General features: G+C 37.4%; 2 protein-coding genes across 3 annotated transcripts in view; both read right to left on the minus strand.

Moving 5' to 3' along the window:
• Positions 1-3565: 3565 nt before the first annotated feature.
• sgms2b (sphingomyelin synthase 2b) lies at positions 3566-23358 on the minus strand. The gene is made up of 6 exons (XM_077217939.1): positions 23244-23358; positions 18664-19167; positions 6495-6612; positions 5359-5512; positions 4483-4655; positions 3566-4109 (listed from the first exon to the last, which is right to left on the minus strand). The coding sequence occupies exons 2-6, from the start codon at positions 19155-19157 to the stop codon at positions 3924-3926; spliced, it is 1125 nt and encodes a 374-aa protein (XP_077074054.1). The 5' UTR covers positions 19158-19167; positions 23244-23358; the 3' UTR covers positions 3566-3923.
• A 986-nt stretch (positions 23359-24344) lies between these two features.
• The window catches only part of aimp1b (aminoacyl tRNA synthetase complex interacting multifunctional protein 1b), a 7455-nt gene continuing 5324 nt past the window's right edge, over positions 24345-26475 (minus strand). For both annotated transcript variants that reach the window (XM_077218115.1, XM_077218116.1), the window contains exons 6-7: positions 25513-25681; positions 24345-24589 (exon numbers count right to left, since the gene is read on the minus strand). In XM_077218115.1, the coding sequence (XP_077074230.1) occupies positions 24423-24589; positions 25513-25681 (336 nt within the window). In that variant the 3' untranslated portion in view covers positions 24345-24422. The remainder of the gene's footprint in view (positions 24590-25512; positions 25682-26475) is intronic.

Consider the following 26475-nt stretch of genomic DNA (forward strand, 5'->3'; position numbering starts at 1 on the left):
GGACCTTGGATTGGGGAGCCATGTCATCTGCTGCTTTTTTTCTTTAGCTCAGGTAAGATGCTTCTGACGTTGCTTGTTGTTCAGGAGCGGCTTGACAAAGATGAATACAACATTTGAAGCCCATGTCCAGGATCCGTCTGTGTTTGGTGGCTCTTGATGCAGTAACTCCAGCCTCAGTCCAGTTCTAGGAAGCTCCCCCACACATTTGAATGGGCTTTTCCTGACAATCTTCTCCAGGCTACGGTCACCCCTGCTGCTTATGCATCTTTTTCTTCCACACTTTTCCCTTCCACTTTACTTTCTATTAATGTGCCTTGATACAGCACTTTGAGAACATCCAACTTCTTTTGCAATTACCTTTTGAGGCTTTCCCTCCTTGTGGAGGGTGTCAATGATGGTTTTCTGCACAACTGTCAGGTAGTGATGTGACGTTCGGCACCGAGGCTTCGAAGCTTGAATCAAAAAAACGAAACATCTCACATGAACCACTGTACCGGAGCTTGATTCGTCTTGCCATAACCATGTGATCAGTGATGTCCGAAGCTTCGTTTTGACACACAGCCACGTGACTGCTTCATATTCTGATTTATAAATAGCGCGAACCTTGCGCAGGTTTCAAACGACTGAGACTGAAACAGAGGGTGAGCTCTAAGAATATGGTTTTAAAATGAATTATGATTTACAAATTTATATGAAATAAATATAATAATTATGTAAATTGATATTTACATGTAATTGTATGCATATTCAGTGTATAATAAACAATATATTATGTTAAATAATAGGCCCACATTCTACATGAAAAAAAGGACTCAAGTTAATGTGACCTCCTTCTGTAGGTTGAGTGCCTATGTCTCAACAGCTTTCTTATAATAACAACACATCGTCAATGTTGAGACATTTTAGAGCTAAACATGAAAACACATCTTCTGAAAGTGGACAAACAACTATAAGACTTCTGATCAGTCATTCATTTATTTGTTTGTCAATTTCTGTAGCCTATTTATAATGAGATATCTTAAATAGTGCATAGTTATAATACTTATTCAGTTATAGTTTAAATACTTTACTGTATTGCAGGGATCAGAAAACAAATGATTGATGGTGCTACTCAAAAGGGTGTCTATCTGCATCTTCATCGTCTTGCCCTAGAATTTTTATGCAAGGCAAGGCAAGGCAAGGCAAGTTTTTTTATATAGCACATTTCATACACAATGGTAATTCAAAGTGCTTTACATAGAAGAAATTAAAATAATCAAAAGAAATCAGAATAATTAAAACAGTTTAGAATTAAAGATAAAATACAGAAATAATCAAATGAAATCAGAATAATTAAAACATAAAATAAAATACAGTGCAAACAGTCGGACGAACAGTGGCACAGTGCTCATTCAGTAAATGCACAGTTAAACAGATGTGTTTTGAGTCTGGATTTGAATGTGACTACTGTAGGAGCACATCTAATCTCTTCTGGAAGCTGGTTCCAGCTGCGGCTGGCATAGTAGCTAAAAGCAGACTCGCCATGCTTAGAGTGAACCCTTGGTATTTCTAGCCGATGTGATCCTAATGATCTGAGTGATCTGTTGTGTTAATATTCACTGAGCATATCTGCAATGTATTGAGGTCCTAGGCCATTGAATGATTTATATACCAGTAATAATACTTTAAAATCAATCCTAAATGTACCTGGGAGCCAGTGTAAAGACCTGAGGACTGGTGTGATGTGTTCATATTTTCTGGTTCTGCTCAGAATCCTAGCAGCAGCGTTCTGTATGAGCTGCAACTGTCTTATGGTCTTTTTGGGAAGGCCAGTGAGAAGTCCATTACACTCCTGGCGGCACTCCTGCCTCCTCAGTTCTCTCCTCAGAGAATATTATCAAAGGGGAAGTAGTAAATAAAAAAAGAAATAGACTTTGCCCCCACACTGTTGAACAAGTCAAGTTCAACAAGTAAACAAGTAAAACAAGTAAAATTGATTCTGATTCTGAAGTCCTGTTCCTTAATAAAAATCTTTGATTTCTTCAATAACCCAACTCCCCAGTTCACAAGCACTTTCACAGCACTTCACCATTCCACAATAGTTTTCTTTTATTTTGATATGCCAATATGAACCTTGCCTATGAACACATAGGTTTAGGACTACGGCTAAAGTTTTAAGGCTGCATTTGTTGAACAAAGCAGAGTTAATTTGTCCTATGTATTAATTCTTTCATAAATTAATTCATAGACTCATTTGTTCATACATTGTGTAAACATCAACACTAACACTAATGATAGTTTTATTGCTTTTATTGCTTTGTGGTTTTCATAGCACAAAGTGATTTATTACATAAAACAATAAAATAAAATAAAAATTGGGAAAGGTAGCTTTTCCACCTTTTGACCACAAGATGTCGTTAGTGTGCACCGTGTTGAAAAGCTTCGAGTAATGAACCAATTTACGATACACTTGAGGGGAAAGCCTCAGTGCTTCACAAAGCTTCATTTCACCATCACTACTGTCAGGTCAGCAGTCTTCCCCATGATTTTGAATTCCAGTGAACCAGACTGAGGGACCAATTAAAGGCTCAGGAACCCTTTGCAGGTGTTTTGGATTAATTAGCTGATTAGAGTGTGACACTTTTAGCCTACAATACTGAACCTTTTCACAATATTCTAATTTTCTGAAATTTTGAATTTGAGGTTTTCATAAGCTGTAAGCCATAAGCCATAATCATCAAACTTCTATCCAATAAAGGCTTGAAATATCTCACTTTGCATGTAATGAGTCTATATTATATATTTTCACATTTTAAGTTGAATTACTGAAATAAATGAACTTTTGCACGATATTCTAATTTTTCGAGTTTCACCTGTATATGCGAGAAACACAAAGGAAAACCTTTGCCGTTTTTAGTACATTGTTGTCGTGTAAACATACCCTAAACCACATGTATAAGACTTGGCACAATGCTTTTTAAAGTGGTTTTGTGGTGAGTATTTTATTCTCCTGTGCAGAATGTGAACTTTCCCCACCTTAATGAACGGTTAAGCTTTTAGAGTAAAAAAAAATTTCAGGGGGCTAAAATTGTTGTAGTTTATTTATAATAAAACACTGTAGTTGTGTGTTTTGCATCATTCAATTATGTGATAATATCTGACATTTTCCAAGGCTTTGATCCAATCCATCAAAAAATTGAGTATCTTCACACTGATGTTTTGGTGAAGAAGCTCTACTGCCAAAATGGGTAATCTCTAACACTAGATGTGTTTATCAACCATTTTTGTCGGCATTAAGTCTAGTTTTCAGTTATCCATTTAAAAAAATTAAAATCCCAGCAAGCTTCACCTGTAGAAAAAGTATTTGTATTTTAGCAAATCACACTATGCAATGTGCACAAATTTTCAGACCTTGAACTTGTTTATTGGTCACATAGGCCTACACATACATCTACTGCATAGGCAATCAGCATGACTTAATTTAAACTGCACTAAACTAAAAAAATAAGTATAAGAATAAAGATACATAAGAACAAGTAAACAAACAATAGAAAGTGTAATCTGTGAAATAAGACAGTTCTAGAACTTAAGAAAATAGTATTTATTTTGCATAAAACATTTTTCACAAGGCAATGAACATAAATGATAAAATATACAACTTATTAATTCTTCATTGATAAACACAATTAAAATAAACATCTTAATTATGTTTGAGTGTGAAAAATAATACCATCAGGAAATGAATCTTGTTCCCTTCAGATGAACACAGTGCTGCACATGTTACTACAGATATAACCTCCAACAGGAACCACACCCTTTCTTCTATCAAAGGCATGTAAAACTCCCAGACAGGTCTGAGGTGCTGCACTTCAAGTAAACAGGATCTAAATTCACACAGATAGTGTTTGTTACCCAACAAACGCACAGTCTGACACTTGAGCTTGTCATTCATCTCTCGTGCTCTGCACTTTTGAGTAGCTCTTGCACGGGTTCTTGAAGCAAGCGGGTGGAAGCGACACGGGCCATGAGAACGTGCAGGGAACCGTTGTTCTAACGTTCTTCTCCAGGAAGTTAAACACCAGTATCCACCACGTTCGGTTCAGGTAGTTGTAAGGAGACCCTCTCAAGGCCTACAAAATTCAGGAGAGAATCCAAAATGCGGTGGTAATTTAGGTCCAAATTGCAATTTAGCACGTACAAAACAATAACCTATTTGTCAGCATGAACCTGTAGAATATGGGATATAGAATATGAGCTTTTGTTTTAGCAACTGATTTGCTGCTCGAGAAACATTTCCAAAAAAAGTTTGCATGGAACATTAAATCATGACAAGTGATTATTTATCATTAATTGTCAACAAAATTGTGCATCTCAGCAAATCATATTTTTCCACACTGGAAATGCAACCTCAAATTCAATCTACTGTATCATCCCAAGAAAGAAGAGATAGTGTGGAAGTCGAATGTTGCCTTTGTAGGATCTGTAGTTTATGCAAGCTTTTACCTGGTTGTTGGCCAGAGTGTGGTACCAGTAGAAGAGGCGCGAGGTGATGAAATATGCCACCACTACATCCACGCTGTAATGCTCATGTGCTATCAGGATACAGACCACGCCCACTGCACTTAGCAACCAGCAGATCACGTGATAGCAACGCCAGAGTGGCGAGCGGGGCGAGTCTATGACACAATACAACAAACTTAAAAATATAGTCACACAAAAACAAAAAGAACTAGCAAGTAGAGGCTCTCAGAGCAAACATTTGGGCTTATGAACACTCAATATTTAATCATACAATAATTTCTGATACTTCAAAACATGATACAATGCTTGATTTGATTAGTTTGAGTGGCTTGAATATTATATTTGCCTATTCTACACAACTTGTAAATTTGTATTAACCCACAAATGTAACAAAAATATAACATGAACATTTAATATAACTGGGACCTTCCACAAAACGAAATACAACTGAGTTTCATTTTTATTTTAAATCATTTAAAATAAACACATAAGATTATCAATCGTCTGATGATGGCTCCTTGCTGGCTCGCCAGTTTTGTACATGTAAAGAACTTTCTTATTAGTTATATGAACGTTAGAGAAACATTCCATTCTAGTATTTTGAAAATGTTATGAGAACATTCTATTGTTATTACTGAATAATGTAATTGAACAGTTATGAAAATGTTCCCTGTAGTAAAGTAAAGACCCGATCACAACTAAAGCAGACAAAAACACCACTTTCGAAGGACCTTGCACAGGAGAACTGTTCTTTGTCATTAAGTTGTTATCAACTTAAAAAGGCTGGTAAAATTGGGCATTTACCAGTTATTGTGGTAAAAAAAAATAGAAGAAAAAAGACAGTTTCCTCGTACTCACATTCCTGGACGAAGAGGAAGGTGAGGGTCAGCATGACCGTGTGGCCGCTGTACAGAAAGTCTCCACACATGAGATGGGAGCCTGTGATGGACAAACCTCCTCCAGACACCAGTTGCAAAACTCGCTTGATCTTGCCGTGAGAATCACCGTGGAGCTACAGAGAGAAGACGAACATGAGGTAAAAGCATCAAAGCTACACTTCACCATTACACGCAAACAGCGAACAATCATATCAGACGTGATTTTTAAGCTAACCAGACATTATAGATAATTTAACGCACAAATAAACGCACGGTTGTCTGCTTTCCAAGCTAACAGTTCTGTCAAAGTTTTGAATAAACGTTCTTCAAGTAACATTAATAGAACGCTTGTTCAAAGTTATCTGCTCTTTAATAATGTTCTCAAAATTGTATTTATACATCGTTCATTTTCTGAAGTGTTTTAGTTGGAAATCTTCAGAGAAAATACAAAAGTAATGTTCCCATTATGTTTGAAGAATGATAAAATGGAATGTTCACATAACCCCAAAAGTTTTTTGGGGGTTTTTTATGTTGGATGTTCAGGAACACTCAGGAATAATTGTTTTATTCCTAATGGGAATGTTAGCAGATTATACATTTCATTAGTTGGGTTTTTACTTTGCATCGAGATATACATGTAAGAATGCGCTGTTGCATTTTATACGTTTTAGACGCATTTAGTGGTGTTTATACTGTATAAGCCAAAAATCTCCCAATTAACCAGTTTTCTCCCCCAATTTATGTTAACTTTTTATCCATCAGCATTTTTTTAAGTTGCCAGCCACTGCCAGGATTTTTGATAATTTTCACAAAACTTTCATGGCCCCATAATATTTTGCTGTATGAATATCTGAACATTCAATATTGCAAAAGAAGAAAAGCGCCTCAGCTTTTTAACAACAAAAAAATCTTTATATTCTAGCTTTATGAATATTTTTTATCAACACTTGAATGTGGGTAAGTTTAATAAAAAAGCAACATTTTGAACCAAAATCTGATAAAAATCACACTTTGTTCAAAGACTACAACATGCATCATTGTGCAATTAACATGCAACTTTTATCTCTCGCTTCTTGTGTCTTGATCCGGAGATTCTGTTGGTTGAGCAGCACTCACCTTCGGGGCGCACTCCATGTGCATGCTTGGAACCGGAAGAGTTGTGATGTACATGGTCACCATACGGTACAAATACAACATTCCCTGCAGGAAGAAAAACCTTCGGCCCACGATGGCTCTGTCAACACAACGGAACAAGGAGGAATTATGGGACTGATTTGAGTTTGTATTTACTACTGCATAGCATATGCCACATGTTTTATCAGTCGAGGCAATGATTGGATGGCAGTGTTTGGGAGTAACTAAATAAAAGTAGCAATGTTGCTAACTAGGGCTGTAAAATATCATATTGCAATATATTTAATGAATATTGCAATTGCGATTTTTTTTGCGATTTTGGCAATTGTTTTTGCTTTTTCAAACATGCTACATTCTAAATGTTTTCAGTGCACAAGAAGTGCATAAGAAAACATTTCAGAATGAAATAACAGTATTAACAGCTTGATAAACAAAACTGTGATAAACTGTCTTTAAAACAGAAAACATAAAATAAATTAACCTCTTCCACTCTAAGGCATATTTTGGAATTCCGCCTGAATTTAACACACCCAAGTTTAAATATTCACCCTAGACACAAACAGTGTAGGAAATTTAAAAAGCTAGTGTCATTGTACAGAAAACCCTTCAAATTTACTAAATCAGATTGCAAAACTTAAAAAATAGCATGGTATGCTTTTAAAATATTACGATAAACATAAAAAAATAGGCCTTTTATTTTTTATTTTTTTTAGAATCCTGTCTTTGAAAATCTGTGATTCAGGTACTGTTTGCTCTGGGGACCTGCTGATTATATTGTTTGACTCCACTAGGTGGCAGTATCCACCAGAAAAAAAGATATTTTCTCTATCACATTCTGAGCAAGAGTTATTCAAATATAACCGAAGGGAGGCAAAGTGTCATTTTTAGTGTATATATACGTGTCCTTTGGAATTTTCTAATACTCAAATGCAAAATTTTTTTTTAATCAAAACGCTCGAAAAATACAAAAATATCCACAAATTTCCTGTCAGTCGTGTTCGTCACTTGTCATTCACTTGTTACTGTCTACTCGCCTATCATCAACAACGTCGTGATACAACATACGTTCATAAAAACCGGTCGTGATCCCGCCCACCTACTCCACTGATTCGTTGGCTGATTCAGCATGTGACTGGACTAGATACATGATTGACATGTGATTGGAAAGCTGTCAACCTCAGCTTTCAACATGTGCCTGATATGTATATCATCGTCATGATTAGAGGACGCTTGCACGTTTTGATGATGATGTGTAGATCGCGTGTTTCTCCGGTCGAGTGCTTTTTGTGTTCTCGACATCCGCGACATAACAGTGGATTATTTACCAAGAGGAGCTCACAGAAAAGTACAAATGGGCTCATTTGAAAGAAAACATCCTAAGGTAAAAGATGATATAGAGTTTGTGGCTGATTTTAGCTTAGAGCACCTGTAATCGAAGTAGAAATGAGACGTTTGTCTTTGTTTTTTCACTGAAATCATATTTTACTGCCCGATTCTTTTGGAGATAATGTGAACTATGATGTTAAAACAATAAAACAAACTACACAGTCACATTTCTTAGAATGAGAGCTTTCTTGTGATGTATGATTTTCCTGTTTTGTGAAATACGTAAAAAATACATATTCATATTTACATTTCTGCATCGCCATTTTGGGGGAGGAGCGATTTTGTGACGATTGTTTTTTAAAGCTTTATATTAATCATTTGTGTTCCATATACACACATACAATTATATTCTGTGTAAAGATGAGATTTTAAGATTTAAAATGATACTATATATGGGGTGATAGTATCTCCCGAAACATTAAAAAAAAAAAGTTTAAATATAATGACGTAGTTCTTTTGCCCGCCCACGGGCGATCAGAGTGGAACAGGTTAAGGTTAACTAACCTAAACTCATAAAAACTAAAAGAAATCAAAACCAAAATATAGATTGTTATATGAGCTAATGGACCGTTAAACTCATGGCGTAGTATTTCACTTTAATAGCAACTAGTGTGAAATGAGTGTGAGATGTCAGCTGGTATATTTTGTCGAGTGTTTAGTCTTCGGAAGCCATCTTTACTGACGATGTAAACAGGCACTGTGTATGATATTGCGTCTGTAATTTCTTTGTGCCGTTTTGATCCGAATTCTCATAAGGCGTGACGCTTGCAAACGACTGATGTTGAATTTCTCTTTTGCACCAAATCATTTTTATTCTGACCTGCATCCATATTTTATGTTTTTCCCTCCCACTCAGCGCCGTCGCAATTTGCGCAGTGCGCTGAGTGAGCACTGATCGGTTAACATCTTAAACTTACGCACAAGAACATTGCAGTATTTTGAATAAAATATTAATAAATAAAACCGCAGCCTTTTGCGGTTTAGAAATCGCATGTGCTTAAATTAATTGCACAGCCCTACTGCTAACTTAACCTAACCCTAACCCCTTAACCCTCTGAGGTCGACTTCGCTTTTTTTCTTATCAGTGCAAAAGAAACTCAAAATACTCTGTTGATTTTGATCTTACATATTAAGTGTTGTACATCATTAGATCCTGATAAGTGTCTATTTGTTTTGTGGATACTCACAATAAAAACAAAGTGTTGTGCTTTTCGCCAAATAAAGAAAAACAAACATGATGCGCGTTCTGCCTTCTCTCTGTCAGTTAAGTCCATTCTGAAACGAGTCTGAAAATTAACTGTAATTCCGCGAATACTTGTCATAAAGGCACGAGTGTGTTTCCATAATGAAGCTTGAACTTTCTTCTTTTAAATGAATTAATTTATATAAAAAAACAAATATTCTCAGTTTATATAATCTGTATGAAAAGAGAGAGATGTCAGTCTTTTTCTTTCCAGCTCATTATACCTAATTACGCGTTAATGTGCCACGCCCACGGAGAGCGCGCGGTATTCAAACGCAAATGATCTAAGGCAAGCCATTCAAACATGACAACGCCCACCAACTGGATAATAAAACAGATCAAGTTTAGTAAGTATCTTACTACAGCTGTGTACACAGCGTATCCATACGCTGTGAGGAATAATACTATCTAATAACCCTGGAAAATGTACCAGAAGTGCTGGTAGTTTCATTTCGAGGAGCAACGGATCCAGCTGATGTAGTAAGTCATTTATTCTTAAGTTCTTTGTTCTAATCGCGATATTGAATAGTGTCTGACTGTAAACCGCAAAAAGACTGTTTAAATATGAATTGCGTGTCTGTGTAAATATGAATATGAGGCACAGGCGCGCGCACTTTGTTTACTACAGTTATACAGCGCGTGTCTGTGCCGTTCATTCACTCTCGCACCTACATTAGTAAACGTTATGTTTACATGAACACATCCAAACTATATTGCTACAGCCTACTAAGATGAGTAAAAATAGACTGAAATATGTTGTAATAAAATGTCTGTATAAGCAACAAACTGCAAATTCACATGTATATGCTAATATATCATACACAATATGTTACAGACTAAATATGAATGTTTAGACAAGATTTTGTGATGAGTTTTGGATAGATTATATAGTTTTGAGTGTAAAAAAAGACTACTGTCACATTAAATAGGTACGCTTTTGTTCACCAATTTATGCTCATAGTTAAATATACTATAGTATGATGTTTTGTCAAAATTAAAGTAGGTATATTGAATTATCAACTAAGATGTTATTATAGTGTTTGTTCCAATATTCAAACTAATGAATCCTTACCTTTTTTAATAAGCATTATAAAATGTATACTTTTTACAAAGAAATACACTTGAAATATTTTTAAAATTGTAATTGTTTTTGTAATTGTAAGATATTTGTAATTGGTTACAATTTCTAATTGTAAAATATGTATATATAGATAATTTCTTTTGTCCTTGCATTCTTTGGGATCCTGTGACACAGCTGTATGAAAGGCTAATTAATATGCAGCTCATTATGTATGTGGCACATTATCCGTCCTTTGTCTTCTCAGGTGTGAACACGCCTCCACGCATAATGCCTTTCCAAACAAAAGGTGTCTTATAAAATTTAAATCAATGTATTGTTTTGTGTAAATGATTAGGCAGGATGATTTTCAGATCATTTTGAAGCAAAAATTCTAGGCAACAACACGCGACTAATTTGGACTAATCCAAAGTCTTGTGGACACATATTTAGTATGGGTTTTGTGGCCTTATTTCAGACACTTTGTTTTAGTTTTTTCAATAACCACGCATAAACATTATTCTCTAAAAAATACAAACATGTACATACATGTTGCTCACATATTATGGTAGCCCCGTTTGTGCTATATAGAGTGAATTTACACCTTTGCCATTAACATGTTTATAAATAACTGAAAAAAGAACAAATGTCAGAGCATGTCAGAACACCTCAAGGACCCGAAACCCCTTAGACCTCAGAGGGTTAAGGTCCTCCTGTGGTGAAAATCCAGCTTTGAATGTTGTTATGTCTATGTGGTGTTTTTAATATTAAAGATAATTTGCACATGGTTAGTCTTAAAGCATAAGTCAACATCATTGCTGAGTATTTTCTCCTTAAATCTGCAGTGAACCAAAGACAGTCTCAAAAACATGGTTTGAAATCGCTGGTGTTTCTGACGTCAAAAAATACCTTGTAACCAATCAGATCAACGTGTGATCGTCAACGAGTGGATCTCTGAGCTGAGTGAGTGGTGGCGGAGCTCATTTGCATATTCATAAACAGCGTATACTAAATTAGGCAAGGGTGTCGAGTTACATTCAAGCTATTTTAAGCCATGACAAATTGTATTTCAAGGAAAAACGTTTAAATGTGTCATTTTGGTGATCACAGGTAATTTTTAAGGGATAAAATGATTGACTACAGGGGGACTTTAAGACCTGTTCACACCATGCACAATAACTTAAACGTTCTAAAAAATCGTTCTAAATAAAAGAATAGGAGAGTCCACACCACAACAAGAACGATAACGGCACAGAGAAACTATATCGCAGAAATCACTTTCAGAAATTTTTTCAGCTGATGAATGATAAAAACATGGATAGCCAATCAGAATCCATGCAGCTTTAAAGAGCATTTAAAGCAACAGACAACAAAACTGCAGTGCGTGTTAAAATAATAAACAGAACAATATCATCTGGTGGTGTGGATGCTAATATAGTTATCGTTATAGTTAGGCTAACTTTAGCTTTAAAGTTAACTATAAGGATAACTATATTAGCATCCACACCAGCGGACGTAGATGCTACAATACTTTCCCTTCAAGGAGCATATTGTAAAGCTGCATAAAACAAATAAAAATTAAATAAATACGACTATAGAATAATCATTTTTGTTAAGAATTAATATTTCACCGTAAAGTAAAAAAATTTAAATAGTAAAATAGTTGTAATATTTTTTTTTCACAGTACTGTAAAATTACAATCCTACTATACAGTGCAACAGTCAGGTTCCGGAAGTAAAAATCTCAGTATCTCCAAATGGAAATTGATTTTGAATGATAACTTATCTGAACCTTTGAAAAACAGCCCTACTGTGAGCTACACGGTTGTTAATCAATGGTTTATGGTTTAGTTGAAGTCTTGTTTTTAAATAAATTATGTTTAACAGCTTAAGTCTTAGCGAAAAACTTCATTAGCCATGATGCTGTACAGAAAATCCCACCAATCAGAGTGGCGCAGTGGCGATTCTAGGGGGTGGCCTGGGGTGGCCAGGGCCACCCCTGAAAGCTCATTGGCCACCCTTGTGGCCACCCCAGATCTGATAGGTAGTTGGTCAAGTTCGTCAACACAAGAAACAAGAGAAATGCTGTAAATCAATGATGACAGCTGATCAACTGATTTAGGGCCAGTTTTACATTTTTAACTAACACCGTAATGGTCGTACTGAGGCTGTGAGAGCTGATTTCTGCTCAGCGGACGTTTGGCCATGCAGGTCAGGTGACCCATGAGATGAGCGCGCTGGCTGCTGCTGCTCCGTGAAACAGGAGGACGGTCGGTTACAGTTACAACAGCAACAATGATAAAAACGCTGGAATCTGTAGATTGAGAGGTATGGTAATTTAATGTTTAGTTATATCGTAGTTCCCTCTGAATGTGTAGGAAAACTGAAAAAGTCGAACTACACTGTACTAGCTAGCTTAGCAGCCTGCAAACCAAGTTAAGAGTGCAGAGTGCAGACAGTTGAAGAGGACGCGCGCGCAGATCTTAAAGGGGCCACACCTTATTTCCACTCATTACACCGCCATGGAATGCTATTTTCTTGTCTGAAGACTTGAGGGTGTTTTTTGCAGATGTGTGTGTTCAATAGAGCTAATGTTATATTTTTGGCCAACCCGTGTGTGAAATATAGTGTGAAAGTCTAGATTTAAGTTATAACACAAGAACAAGCTGTGATTTATTTATTTGCTCTGTTATTTAAGGGCTGTTTTTGTTTGTATCAGTTAGCTCATCTTCACTTAAATTAACTTATTAATGTATGCTGAATCAAAGCCAATGTTTAAATTTATACCTTCATCGGGGCCTTGGATATGAATACTGTCTTAGTTGAAAACCACTTTTTGCACATTTTCATACACCACAAGGCATCCTAATGATATTATTCAGTCATCAGGCCATCCTCTGTGTTACCTGTTACCCGTGTTTGCTTTACTAGTTTAAGTCCCCTCTTGTGGTTAAATAAAAACACACCTGGCAAAGAACAAATTAAGAAATTCCAGTATCTCTAACAAATTATATCTAAGCTAAATAATAACATATACTAAGCATGTAAAGAACAACAAATATTTGTTTTTTTCTTAAAAGCTTAGTTTTTATTTTGCTTTTACAGGTAAGGTCCTATCTTTAAGCATTTTGGTTTGTCCTGTTGGATTTCTGTGTTTTTATGTAACCACAAGATGGTGCCTCAATTAGTAAAGCAAACTCAGGTAACAATACAGGTGACACAGATGATGAGTTGATGACTGATGCATGTTATTCTATATAGGATGAGTTAAGAGCAGTTTATTTTGCTACTCTAACTTATGAAGAGACAAGTTAATCCACTACAAGAAAATAGCTCTTAGAAAATGTTTACCCTATCCTGACCATAATTACTGATTAAAAATAGACATGTTAAAATAACCAGAGATACTTGGGGACTGTGATAGGTGGTTAGGACTGTTTTTAACAGGATAGTCACCTTTATTTGACCAGTTATGAGACAGGAAATCATGGGAGAGAGAGAAGATGTGACATGAAGCAAAGGACCGGGATTCGAACCATGGTCGGCTGCGTACATATACGCATTAACTTTGCTATGCCATGGCCACCCCACACTAGCTTTGTGTCCCATCTTGGCCACCCCCCAAAAAATGTCCTGGATACGCCACTGGAGTGGCGGCGAGCTAATCGTGCCAAAACAACTCTTTAGCTCCGCCCAGTCCCATGAAGCACTGCGAAAGATGTAACCGAGTCAATCTCTCTACACTTTCAAAATATTTGTATACATACCCATATTGTACAATAAATACTTATTTTAAGTACTATCTATCCAAGATGACGCCGCAGACGGCTGCCTCGGTGTGGGGTTCTCCAGCTATTGTGCTGTTTTTGTTTGTTTGTTCTGCGTTTAGTCAGTCTTTTCTTATCAGTTTCACCAAAGACGAACTATGAGACATTAGGAAACACACACCAGATAACTTTTCTAAGGTTTTTGATTATTCGGACGTATTGCAGGACATTCTCGTCGGAGGGGCAGCATTGTTGTTCAAACGCACGGTCAGACGCAAACGCGGGAAGCGAGCCGGCGCGCTAGTTAAACTCCGCGAGCGTGGCCTGCGCACTGCACTCCCCAGTATTCATCTCGTGAATCTCCGATCCCTTCCTAACAAAACGGACAAACTTCTTCTCCTCACCCGCACTAACAAGGATGTTTTAAACTCTGCTGCTCTGTGCTTCACTGAAACCTGGCTGAGTGAAGCCATACCGGACAACGCGAGCGGATCGCATCGCGGAGCTAACGGGGAAAACAAGAGGTGGTGGATTGTGTTTCTACATTAACGAATGTTGGTGTTCAGATGTAACAACACTGAAGAAGATGTGCTCTCCTAATTTAGAGGCACATTTCATAAATTGTAAACCTTTCTACTCGCCTCGGGAGTTTTCCTCTTTCATTCTCGTGAATGTATACATCCCTCCAGACGCGTGCGTGAGCGCGGCGCTACAACAGCTGTCTGAACAAATGGCTGAAACAGAACAAAGGTATCCTGACTCTCTTTTAATCATTCTTGGGGATTTTAACAAAGCAAATCTTTCCCGTGAACTACCAAAATACAGACAGCACGATACATGCCCCACCAGAGACAGTAATATACTTGACCACTGTTACACCACAATAAAAAATGCGTATCACTCCATCTCACGAGCAGCTTTGGGGCTCTCTGATCACTATGTGGTTCATCTCATACCGACCTACAGGCAGAAACTGAAATCAGCTAAACCTGTAATAAGGACTGTAAAAAGATGGACTAATGAAGCAGAGCAGAATCTACAGGCCTGCTTTGATTGCACTGATTGGACTGTTTTTGAAGCTGCTACCAACGATCTGGATGAGCTCACAGATACTGTAACATCATAAATAAGTTTCTGTGAGGATACATGCATTCCTACCAGGACATTCTTAATTACTAATGATAAACCATGGTTTACTGGGAAACTCAAACACCTTCGTCATGCCAAAGAGGATGCATACAGAAGTGGGTATAAAATATTGTATAACCAGGCCAGAAACAGACTGAAAAGGGAGATCAGAGTTGCTAAAAGAAGCTACTCTGAAAAAACAGTTTTCATCCAACGACCCATCAGTCTGGAATGGCCTGAGGAACATCACCAACTACAAGTCACCATCCCCCCTATCTGTGGCAATCAACACCTGGCTGATGATTTAAACTCATCTTATTGCAGGTTTGAAAAGCCCTCATTCACACCACACACCGGCTCTGATCTGCACTTCACACATTCACCATCACCTCCTGCACTCCCATTACTCCCCCCTCCTGCAATCCAACCTGAGCTTAAGGTCTGTGTGGAGGACGTGAGCAGAGTCTTCAAAAAACAGAAGACTAGGAAAGCCTCAGGCCCAGACGGCATCTCATCTGCTTGTTTAAAAGCCTGCGCTGACCAACTGACCCCGGTCTTCACGCAGATCTTCAATAGATCATTGGAGCAGTGTGAAGTTCCCTGCTGCTTCAAACGCTCCACTATCATTCCTGTCCCCAAAAAACCCAAAATCACTGGACTTAATGACTACAGACCTGTCGCTCTCACATCTGTGGTCATGAAGTCATTTGAAAGACTGGTGTTGGCCCACCTGAAGGACATCACTGGACCCCTGCTGGATCCCTTTCAGTTTGCTTACAGAGCAAACAGGTCTGTGGATGATGCAGTCAACATGGGACTGCATTATATCCTGCGACATCTCAACAGACCAGGGACTTATGCAAGGATCCTCTTTGTGGACTTCAGTTCGGCCTTCAATACCATCATGCCTGGTCTTCTCACAGCCAAACTGACCCAGCTCTCCATACCATCCTCGATCTGTCAGTGGATCACCAGCTTCCTGACGAACCGGCAGCAGCGAGTGAGACTGGGGAAACTCACATCCAGGACTCTCACCACCAGCACTGGTGCCCCCCAAGGGTGCGTTCTCTCCCCACTGCTCTTCTCCCTGTACACTAATGACTGCACTTCTAAAGACCCCACTGTCAAGCTCCTGAAATTTGCAGACGACACCACTGTCATCGGTCTCATCCGAAACGGTGACGTGTCTGCTTACAGACTGGAGGTTGAACAGCTGGCTTTCTGGTGCAGTTATAACAACCTTGAGCTGAACACGCTCAAAACAGTGGAGATGATCGTGGACTTCAGGAGGAACAGCCCAGCACTCCCCCCACTCACCATCATGAACAGCACTGTGTAAGCAGTGGAGTCATTCAGGTTCCTGGGCACTTCATCTCTCAGGACCTGAAGTGGGAATATCACATTGAATCCATTGTGAAAAAAGCCCAGCAGAGACTGTACTTCCTTCGCCAGCTGAGGAAGTTCAACTTGTCACAGGAGCTGCTGATTCAGTTCTACTCAGCCGTCATTGAGTCTGTCTTATGCACTTCCATCACTGTCTGGTTAGGTTCAGCTACCAAATCAGACATAAGGAGACTACAACGAGGAGTCCGGACTAGGGGTGGGCGATATAGCCTCAATTCTATCACGATATTTCAAGAATATTTGCGATAATGATATTTATGACGATATAAACATTTTTTTTTTGTTGAAAATTCTTATGTTTATCTCGCCTAAATGTTTGCTCACTCATTGCGTTTTTACAATGTGGTAATTTTGTTGTTAAGAGTTTACACATCACAAGGAAGCTTGATTTCAGTCTTTGAATTAAATGTTAAATGTGTGTAGGTCTAACACCAGTATTCAGAAATACTACAGAAACATAATAAAGTAATCAAATGTAAAATAACACATAGTCTTTTAGTTCTGTTTCCTGATTAAATTAAATACATAGGCTAATAATTCTCATTCATTACAATTAAAGCTATCTTTTGTTGTTTTGACGACAACATTAATGACAGACGCATAGCCTATGGCTGCTGTCACTTTTACAGCTAGTGCACGGATCCATTGCTGTTTTCATTATACTGTCTGTCACACTGTCACATGCGTTTTATACATAACCGACTGTGTTTATGAGTATACTTACCAAGACGGGAAGTTTTACACAATTTTGTGTTTTCCCCCCATTAAAGCGATATAATCCGCAAAAAATAACTTTAGGTTCTCGCAAACTGTACTCTATGTATGCACGCAGTGCAGCTCTCTAAAACCGCTTGAATGTTTAAACTGATAAGAATTAAGAAGACTTGAAAATGATAAACTTTAGTTACGATGCACTGATGGCCCGATTGTGCAAGAGACCATTCAGTCATGTCCCGACTCCTAAACGCGCATGAGAGAAGACGCGCGTCGGCAGCCCCGCTGAACACTCAAGCTGTTTGTGAAATTGCTAAATCGTCATCGGAGGCTGACAGGCTGCTCTCGCGCTCAGACAGGTGTTGTTGTTGTGCGTGCTAGGGAATGTAAATGCGCCATACGTCATCGCACCGCTATATCATTGATATCGCGATATGACACTTTTTTTATCATGTAAAAATGTATACCGGTATTATCGTGGACGGTATGATATGGCACACCCCTAGTCCAGACTGCGGAGAGGATCATTGGTGCCCCCCTGCCAAACCTCCAGGACCTGTACTCTTCCAGAGTGAGGAAGAGAGCAGGTAAAATCATCACAGACTCCACTCACCATGGACACCTCCTGTTTGAACTGTTACCGTCAAGACGGCAACTCAGATCACTGGCAACAAGAACATCTCGGCACAGGAACAGTTTCTTCCCACAGGCCATTTCCCTCCTGAACAGTTAACACTCCTCCTCCTCCCAAGGCATATGCCTTAAGTGCAATACTCCCACTGTTTAGTGCAATACCCTACAACTCAGGTGATACTTATATGTAGATTTATTTATTTATAATATTCAAAACACTATAAATATGTTCATAATCCTTAAATCTGAAAATGTCTATTCTGGCTAAACCCAACTGTGATACTTTTATTCTCATAAATTTATATTTTTATTTTTTATTCTTATAATTTGTAGTATTATGTTTCTTGTTGTATTTGTACATGTCCACTGGAAGCCTCAGTACCAAAACAAATTCCTTGTGTGTGCAAGCACACTTGGCAATAAAGCTCTTTCTGATTTTGATTCTGATTCTAAAACATAAAATATTTTTCTGTAATATATAAAAATCACCATTTTTAAACGAGTAGGTTTATATTTCTCATATTTCAATTTTGCTGTTCACAATGCTTCATTGGACTGTAGTTCTTTCCGTCACTTAAGCTGTTAAGTTCACAGACATGAAGTGGTTAATGGCTTATAATGCTTTAACCAAGACTTTTTAAAATCCCTATGGGAAAAAAAAGGAATAGGAAAATTTATTCCGAAACAAACACCGCTGAAAAAAGGGCACTAATGCGCTCTATTTAGGACTGTCTTATTTTCTTCATTTTTAAACATAAACGTGGCGGAATTTTGGTTTTATTTCTGATCAAACGAGCAGATTTTTCATCAAACGCTCACCTGTGCTTGAGGAAGAGCCATTGGATGAACCACAGAACCACCAGGATCATTCCGTTCACCTCTGTGACGGAAAACGCCCACTCCACACGTGGCACGTAATCGAAGAACTTGTCCGGTAACGGCGGGCTGACAGACTTATCCGGGACTCTCTCATGGATGACGGTGATCATGACGGTCGTAAGGATGAGGTTAAAACCAGCCCAGATAAACGCGATTCCCGTCTTCCACCATTCCGACGGCAGCCGAGAGACGGACTTCGGGATGGTGATGCGGATGTAATCCTGGTTTTTCCGCAAGGCTTTCCGGAAACCCCGCGCCAAACGTGTTGGCTTGCTGTCGTTTGGCCTGTCGGCAACCTGATTGCTAGTGGGTGTGTCCGGAGAGGGGCGTGTCTGTCTGGTTGGGGGGCGTGTCCTATCTTCCACCGTTACCATCACATGGAAGTTGCCGTTTTCTCGGTCATCTTGTTCGTCCAGGAGGTGAGATGCTGCCATCGCTTATAAACTAAAACAGAGCGGAATACCATTTAATATTAAATACAATATTTCATGTTATGTTGAAAACAATATGCAGTATGCTACAATAAACATTTGTCAAACTGATGTCACATGAACTCAATATGAACTCATTTAATTCAATGTGTTGCTTGCAGTTTGTGTGTAATTCTGTGTAATTAAAAAATATTGAAATTGTTTCTACACCAATTCATTCAGTATGCATTCGTGTGTAGAATTCCATGAACGACCAATGTTGATTCTTTGTGAGAAGAAGGGATTATTTTGGAGTCCTAAGGACCGTAACAGAACAGATACAGTAAATATGCTGTTGTTGTGTTGGACAGCTGAAAGGCACAGTAAGTTTCGCCGCTAGTAGCCATTTTACGATTATAATTACGTTTAACGTCCGCCTCCTTCCCTGAACTTGAACATTGTTACCGTTAATGATTCTAATAAAACAGCCGCGAGTGCTGAATTACTACACATGAGGTCACTTTATTTGACGAATTAAAATTGTGTGGTAACGCAGCGCTGTTTTACTTGGTCAAAACAATCACACTAAAAATACATTTAAGTGTGTTGAAACTTGAAAGTTATGTTATATCGTTACTGCTATGATAATGAGATACTTGTTACACATGCATTAAGCTATCAATATATGAGAATATAATTTTAATGACTTGTGTTGCTAAATGGCATGCATATAGGCTATCTAATGGTGTAGAAAATGCTGCATTACTGTTCCTAAGTTTTCTCTATTCTGTTAGACACTTGACAGAATAGTGTTGTCTCTGAGGTACAAACATGTGACTTGCGGTTAAATGAAGAAAACAAGGGATTCAAACAATAAGACTAACCGTGTTGAGCTATATAACAACGATTAGTTTTCTGTCAATAAATTTATCCAAACAGTTGTTAACCTGTCTAATAAAACAAACCATATGTTAGAGCATCTTTGGTATTTCCATGGTTGGAAATCAAGGGTAACGCGGATATGACGTCATTGACCGGTGACATATTGATTGTTACAATATTACAAAATTGTTACACTGGTTAAAAATAGCTGATTTCTCTGGATTTAAACATTGTTGGAAAAATTTGGGATAAAGTAAATACACAAAGTCAACAAAATATAGATCACTGTTCAAGTGGTTTTTGGATATTTTAATCCAAAATCTTACATATTGTGCCTTAAAGTCACATAGCTTGGTAAAATTGACATTGTACAAACATGACGGAAATCTACACTGCAAACAGGTTGTTTTCACTCAATTTAACCCAAGTCATTTTAAGGCATGTCATCTTGGAAACAAGTCCAGTACAGCTACTTTACTGGGGAAAGACAGAACTCTGATGGTCAAGATTACATTTTGATTACATAGGCCTATTTCAAATAAATTCTGACAAAAAGTCTGATAATATTAGTATCATTGTAAAAAAAAAGCATTTGTGTGCTATAGTATCAAAAACATTATACAAGCAAGATGTATAATGTCAATGTATTCTAATCAAACTCGCATTCCAACAATTCCTGACACGGTTTTCCATGCGCATTGTTATAATATCCCTGTATCATATAGAAGCTGTAGTTGTGTAGTTTGTTGATTTAGTTCAGTCCACAAATGTTTGGGCGTTTCAGTGTGTGTGTGTGTGTGTAATAGAGTAAATCTAAGACACACCCTGAAACCTGTTACATAGCCTACGTTCACCTTTCTCATTCAGATCTCTCTATGGTGACCCTTACCCTGCAGCGGTCTGACCGGTTTGTGCTGTTCTGATGTGAAACTCAAGCCCCCGTCTAGATTCTGAACCCCAGAAATGAATTACAGATTTCATATCCATATCAGTCTAATTGAGGAAGGTAGGAAGACATCAAGGGACATCCAATGTTTAGGCGCGTCCCAATTCTTAATGCACTATTCTATGCTGTTTAGCATTGTAATTAGAGTTCACACTGAATTCCAACAACATGAAGTGCACTTCAAATACACAGATGATGCACTTCAGTCGGAAGCCTCATGTTAACTTCTATACCCGTTTTACACTTTCATTTTTTGAAGTGCTTTCACTAGTGCTTAGGTCTGTATTCCAAAACATTCATGAATTACAACATTTAAAGGGTTAGTTCACTCAAAAATGAAAATTATCCTATAATTTACTCAATAGGTGTATAGGACTTTCTTCTTTCAGTCGAACACAATCAGAGTTATATAAAAAATATGCTGGCTCTTCCCAGTTTTATAATGGGAGTAAATAGTAACTGGGTTTTTGTAGCCCAAAAAAGAGCATCCATCCATCATAAAAGTAGGCTAATCCATACAACTCAAGGGGTTAGTAAAAGGCCTTCTGAAGCGAAGCCATGCGTTTTTGTAAAATAAATATTCATATTTATAACTTTATAAACTATTATAACTAGCTTCCGGTTTCAGCCGTTCGCGAGTCTAGGGATATTTTATAAAGTTATAAATATGGATATTTCTCTTAAAAAAAAAAACACGCATGGCTTTATTTCAGAAGGCCTTTATTTACCCTTGGAGTCGTTGGATTACTTTTATGATGGATGGATGCACTTTTTGGGCTTCAAAATCTCAGGTAGGCCACCATTTAGGCTACTCCCATTTTACAGTTGGGAAGAGCCAGCAAATTTTTTGTAACTCTTGTGTTTGGCTGAAAGAAGAAAGTCACAACCTAGGACAGCTTGAGGGTGTATATATTATGGGATAATTTACATTTTTGGGTAAACTAACCCTTTAAGTTCAGATCTGTTCTCAAAAAGGGGTTAACAGGTTTAAGAAAACACACCACAGAATGTTCTCAACTACCCCTTTTCCACCAAAGCATTTTGAGAGCCGGTTCGGAGCCGGTGCCTACTCGCGAACCGGTTCTTTGTGTTTCGACAGCCAAAGAACCGGTTCTCGGCCAGGAAAACTGGTTCCAAAGCGGCACCAACTCTTTGCTGGACTAGAACCAGAGAACCGTTCTTTTACCACCGTGTCATGCTTACAGCGGGGCTGGAGGCGGGTTTAGATGTGTCCTAAACATATTTTATGACCGCAAAGCCAGGAGAAACATTTGCAGAAACACAATGTAGTCCACCATTGTAATTATTATGCTTGAAGTTGGCGCAAGCGTTTCTAGCTTTTTTTAAATTTTATTTTTTTATTGAAAACATTATGTAAGCAAAGAAGAAAACAGTCAAAATATAGAACAAATAAACGGAAAGAAAAAAAGACACAAGACAGAGGTACATAACTAATCAGAAATGATTACATAAAGGAAAAGATTAAAAGACTTACTTATTTCAATTGTTTTTAAAGCCTTCATGGTACACAAGTTAGAGATAATCCCAAAATAATGTACTTGCTAGCGTTTCTGTATGGCGACGTACACAGTGACGTAACGACGTCGTTCGCTGGGCGCTCTAGTCAGTGGGAAAACAAACCGGTTCTGAGAAGGTTCGCAAGTTGAACCAACTCCGAACTAACTTTGAACCAGCACCAGTTCCGAACCAGTTTTTTTTGGTGGAAAAGGGGTAAACATGGTAAAACCATGACACCTTTCAGGCAGTGCTGTCTTGTTAAAGTCACAGGATTTTTTACTCATTTGCATGTAAATGTTTGACAAGTAATTGATCTGATTTGACAGCATTGCTGAGATGCCGCAGAAGTCATTGAACTCACACCTGTGCACGCGCACACAACCCACCGCGCGCCCCCGAGCTCAGAAAACTTCAGCAGCATCATCGGAGGCCACAAAAAAAAAAAAACTCCGGACCATCCGGATCCTAATGGAATGATGATCGATCCGGATCAGTGCGTGCCTGCCGGGAAAACAATCTCAAGATCCCGAAATAAACACAAACACAGAGGATGTCTGAAACACACTATAGCTGCTGCCTACATCAAAAACGCCTCATAATGCGGTAGAAAACTCACTAGGTTTTGTGACATTCTCTGTTACTTTATTTATAGACATGATTCTAAACCACATCAGATATTGCATGAACCTCGCAGTTTTTACTTGAGCGTGTATCAATTCATACGCAAAGCAACAATAGAAACAAACAAGAATCACTTTACATACCTGATGAAAGTTAAAATCCAGCGCGACACACACATAAAAACCGTTAATAAATCAAAAAACGAGACCGAGTGATGTGAACAGACGAGTTACCTTTTTAACACCGGAAGACTCACTGAACGACGGTTATGGGGGGGTGGGCGTTAACTCCGCCCACACCTGCAGCCACGCCCACTACGTGAATCATTGCGTCAGAGTATTTACAAATTACAAAAAATTCGTGTTATGTAATACTGGCCTCAGGAATGAGACTGGAACTCCTTCAGAAATGCAAAAACTGAACCGTAAACTTTTAGAAAAAACGTGAAAAAAGCTTTTAGAACGTATTTGAATATTTATTTGAACATTGTTACAACCTTTTACTATACCTTATTGTTAACCTCCCTTTGTTTTCTTGCACTCTTGTATGCAAATACATTTTCATAAGCATAACAATAGTCCATATTTTATTAATTTGGTAACACTTTACAATAAGGGTAATTAGTTTACAACCTTAGTTAACATGAACTAAGAATGAACAATAATTCTTTAGCATTTATTAATATTAATTTCAACATTTACTAATATGTTATTTAAATCAAAGATTGTATTTGTTAACATTAGTTAATCCACTGTGTGAACTAACAATGAACAGCTGTATTTTTATTAACTAACATTAACAAAGATTAATTACTGTTACAAATGTATTGCTCATTGTTAAATTATGTTATTACATTAACATTAACCAAACGAACCATGAGATCAAGGAAAGTTGTAATTGTGTAGCTTTCAAATCTCTCCATTTCATTGAAGTAATTTTCTTAATTTGTGTTCAGAAGATGAACAAAAGACTTTGAAATGACGGTGAAATGAAATTTTTGGGTGAATTAGCCCTTTAAATGTGCGAAAAATACTGTACAAACTGAATGATTTTGATCTTTATCACTGTGTCTAAAATGATAAATTGATTCATAAAGCCCTATGTTTTCTTGTACTCATAAATATTACATATTATATTAATTGTATCTGTTATATTTATTATATCATAAAAACAATTAATATACTTTTAGCATCTTTTATTTATGTGAGTTGACTGTTAAACATGTTAATGCAGAACACTGAGGCTTTTGGTGGTTTTTATTGATTTATTGGTGGGATTTTGATCATGAATGACAGGATGACTGTGTTGATGAGCTTTTATTTTTATTTGATCCCGCCATTGCTGATGTTCGGGGCCCGGCAGAGGCCTTTCCCACGGACTTCAAATGCCACGCCCTTATACGTGGCCACGCCCTTCGCATCTGTGCACAGGTCGGGCAGTAAACGCTCCCAGATCCGCTGTTTGGGATTCAACTCTTTCTCTGGTTCACCTGCACATCACAAACAGAGTCCGTTACAAACTCTGGAAGTAACTCATTACAAGTAACTTGAGTTATGTAGTCAGATTACTTTTTCAATTAACTAGTAAAGTAACGCATTACTTTTTCAATTTACAACAAAATATCAAAGTAACTTTTTGTGATGTGTGTGTGTGTGTGTGTGTGTGTGTGTGTGTGTGTGTGTGTGTGTGTGTGTGTGTGTGTGTGTGTGTGTGTGTGTGTGTGTGTGTGTGTGTGTGTGTGTGTGTGTGTGTAAACGTGCTGGTTATTTTAGTTCTAGATTTAATATGAACATGCATTTACTCATCTCACTTGCACGAAAACATTCAGTATTCCTCAAAATGAATAAAAAAAGTGAAATGCAATCTCATAATTTTACGCAAAATTTTTATAATTAACTATATTAAATTACACAAATATACTTTATGTATTTAATCTCACTTTATTAACCAATGTCTTTGCTGCTGACGTTCAATGATCTAATTCAACCATCCTAATAATTAAAAGTTACTTTAGATTAGATTTAGAAATAAGAGTGTTGAACTTCCTTCTCCTGTTTCCTATTGTTCTTTAATCCAGAATACCAGCAGCTGAAAGGTTTGTTTGAGTGGCGCCCTCTACTGTACAGGAGTAAATATGCATTTCCATCAGCCTGAGGCTTATTCATTTGACTTTTGATGTGAAAGAGCCTTAGCATTTGCCAAAAATATAACTTTTGTTGTTGTTATTAAAAAAACAAACAAGCAAGCCCAGCCCAGTTGAGAAAAAGTAAGCAAAAGTAACGTAACACATTACTTATCATAAAAAGTAACTAAGTAACACAATTAGTAACTTTTTTGGGGAGTAACGCAATATTGTAATGCATTACTTTTAAAAATAACTTTTTATGCGGGTTTATGACGAGCAGCTCTTACCGGGGTAATTCTGGAAAGTGATTCTGTCGCCTGGCTGAGCAGAAGTGGGCGGAGTCAACGGTTCCATGCTCTCTTGATTGACAGCGCAGAGGAGGCGGGCCTGCGACTGAACACCTCGTACCTTCACTGGCCGTACGTTACACAACAACACTACCAGACAGCCCACCAGCTGCACACACAAACACAATACATACTGAATGACGTATGGGGTCCATATTATAATTTTTTTTTAAAGAAATTAATACTTTTATTCAGCAAGGACGCATTAAATTGATCAAAATGACATTTATAATGTTACAAAAGATTCTATTTAAAATAAATGCTGTTCTTTTGGAGTTTCTATTCATCGAAGAATCATGAAAAATGAAATTTATGACAGTTACCACAGAAATATGAACAGTTTTCAACACTGATAATAATCATAAATGTTTCTTGAGCAGCAAATCATCATATTATAGTGATTTCTGAAGGATCATGTGACACTGAAGACTGGAGTAATGATGCTGAAAATTCAGCTTTGATCACAAGAATAATTTACATTTTGATATATATGTTCACATAGAAAACTGTTTTTTTAAATCGTAATATGTCATTGTTTTACTGTATTTCTGATCGAATAAATGCAGCCTTGGTGAGAATAAAAGACTTAGAAAAAAAAACATTTAGAAAAAAGTGTACATATATTTGATATACAAAATAAACCATTGGACAAAACAATGGGGGAAATATATTCCTGATATATATTTATATAAATATATTAATTAATATCATAATATTATTATATTTTAATTTATTTTTTTCCTGATATTTTTAAATACTTTAAAATCAAAATGTGTAAATATTGTCCAAAATATATGTAAAAAAAAAAATCTGAGATTTTGAAATGTGTTCATTTTGAAAATATATTTCTTTCAAATGTGCTGTTTGCAACATCTACAAAATGCTTCCAATTATTTTGTCCAT

Source organism: Siphateles boraxobius, unplaced genomic scaffold, assembly GCF_051911475.1.
Source record: "Siphateles boraxobius isolate OS27281-9 unplaced genomic scaffold, OSU_SipBor_1 77, whole genome shotgun sequence".
NCBI classification, from domain to species: Eukaryota; Metazoa; Chordata; class Actinopteri; order Cypriniformes; family Leuciscidae; genus Siphateles; species Siphateles boraxobius.